The sequence below is a fragment of the Sinocyclocheilus grahami genome, unplaced genomic scaffold (assembly GCF_001515645.1).
Source record: "Sinocyclocheilus grahami isolate Dianchi unplaced genomic scaffold, SAMN03320097.WGS_v1.1 scaffold452.1, whole genome shotgun sequence".
Lineage (NCBI taxonomy): Eukaryota > Metazoa > Chordata > Actinopteri > Cypriniformes > Cyprinidae > Sinocyclocheilus > Sinocyclocheilus grahami.
The window spans coordinates 521711-523839 of record NW_015505631.1 but is presented as its reverse complement, the minus strand read 5'-3'; the positions used below and the strand labels follow the sequence as shown (position 1 = coordinate 523839).

Here is a 2129-nt window from a genome sequence, read left to right as displayed (position 1 = left end):
GATGTGACGCTGTCTCTCTCTCTCTCTCACACACACACACACACGCACACACACAGCACACGCACACACACACACGATGCGCAAAACTCCGCATTTGAACAGTCAATAGCAAATACTTAAACTAATAACAAAACAGTAGCTGATTCAGAAGCGCCAGATTGTCATAGCAAAGTCAGAATGACCTCCTCTCCTAGGTTCACAAAACACACAGCGTCTCCCTGACATGCTGCTTCAACACTAACTGCGGTTACTGAAACCACGCCTTCTTTCTTTGCGTGCACATTTGGGCAGCATTATGCTAATATTTCCACATAGTGAGGTAGATATGTGGGGGCGTGTTAGAACGAGCCGGTTTAGGGGGGCGTGGCAGAGTCTTAACTTTGATAAAGAATATCTCTTTGGTTTTGAGACTTTAGTCTTTGCAACTTCAGGGATCTTATCTATGCACAATCAGCTTGTAACACTCCAAAGAGAAAGCAAAACTTGAAATCGCATCATATGACCCCTTTAAGAAAGTGATTATTTCAATTCGGTTTTCTTTAAAGCTCCTCAGAAAAGCACCTTTAGGATGTTGGCAGTGAGCCTTTCTATAAAGGATAGTTCCCGCTCTCGAATCCACGACATCACAGTGCTTTCTGTGAAGAAACAGAAAAGCGTTACTGCTACAATATGCATAACAAAGGCAAGGGTTAAAACACATCTTGTACACAATTTGAACTCTAAACCGGCACGTCTTATATTCAAACTTTTGATGCATTGCTAGTTTACTTCTGCAGCACTCTAAACAAATCTGGAACTATTTATATGGTTAAATATAATTAAATGTGATTAAACAGAACGTATATGATTAAATGACGTTGATGTCTGTAGAGCAGTGTGGTAGGCAGCCAATTTAACATGTATATAATGAAAATATCGAATTTATTACAATTAAATAAAAGCAGAAGTGCTGGATTTAGATGGACGCGTGACATATACACTTCTATTTACTCAATAGATACTCTATTGTTTTTTTAAATAACTGACAGAAATAAAATATAGTATCACTATTATATATTACATGATGCCACTATTGTCCTCATGAGATTAATAACATATTAATAAATCATAATGTCTGTCATACTTCTCTCAATATCTCTTGACAGCATGAAAAGGAAAATATATTGCACACAATTCACAACCATTTTTTTCCAATTAAACCTTACCAACCTGAAAACACTGACAACTTTAACTACACCAGTAAATAAACATATTAAATACATGAAATATAGTATGATATATAAGCAGTTCGTGCTTGGAATGCACGAGAGCGCACATTCTGTCCTAAATACCGCGTCGTAACGATGTTAAAACAGAAGCTCACTGTAATCACATTCACTAGAAGGAGGATTTCATTCAAACAAATCGAAATCAGCTTGATTTAAAGCGTTGATGCGCGGTTCTTTAAGAAATAATATTATCTACAACTCACTGCCCGGCTGTAGGATGACGTCTTCTTCCTCTGACAGGAAATGACGACACAGAAACGCGACAGCTGCGACCAACGCAAAACCTCTCAGCATTTTAAACACATTTTAAACTAGTAACATTAATCAAAAATATGTTCGACATTTCTGTTGTATTATTTTCTGATTTTTTTTTTATTAAATGCAAAAAACTGTGAGGTGCCTAGACAGCGCCGTCGCATACTAAAACAATGCATTTTATATTTTGTGTAATGTCATTTGTTGCACAATAATATAGTTGTTATAGTTTGGAGGAAGTAAGAGTGTCCAGATAAGATTCACAAGTCATAAAAAAAACATACAAAAAAATAATCATAAAAAATAATAATAATTAATTAGTTATTTGTTAATTCCTTAACTTTTAGTAGACAAATAAACTTACTATAGTTCTTGTTTCTATTTAGCATATAGTTTAATAATGTGATCTGTAGCAAGACCAAGGTTACAACAAGGATGGGAAATGTAATTTTAAATTTAATTTAACTTATTTTAACTATTTATTTACTATAACGATCTATCTATCTATTTGTCTGTCTGTCTGTCTATCTATCTATTTGTCTGTCTATCTATCAATCTATCTATCTATCTGTCTGTCTGTCTGTCTGTCTGTCTGTCTGTCTGTCT

At 34.9% G+C, this 2129-nt stretch overlaps 1 protein-coding gene across 3 annotated transcripts in view; it reads right to left on the bottom strand.

The window, feature by feature from the left end:
* The window catches only part of dhdds (dehydrodolichyl diphosphate synthase), a 9711-nt gene extending 8170 nt beyond the window's left edge, over positions 1-1541 (bottom strand). The window contains exons 1-2 of one of the 3 annotated variants that reach the window (XM_016234412.1): positions 1472-1541; positions 562-635 (exon numbers count right to left, since the gene is read on the bottom strand). In XM_016234412.1, coding sequence (XP_016089898.1) covers positions 562-624 — 63 coding nt within the window. In that variant the 5' untranslated portion in view covers positions 625-635; positions 1472-1541. The other 2 variants (XM_016234413.1, XM_016234414.1) reach the window with 2 other exon arrangements.
* Positions 1542-2129: the final 588 nt, after the last annotated feature.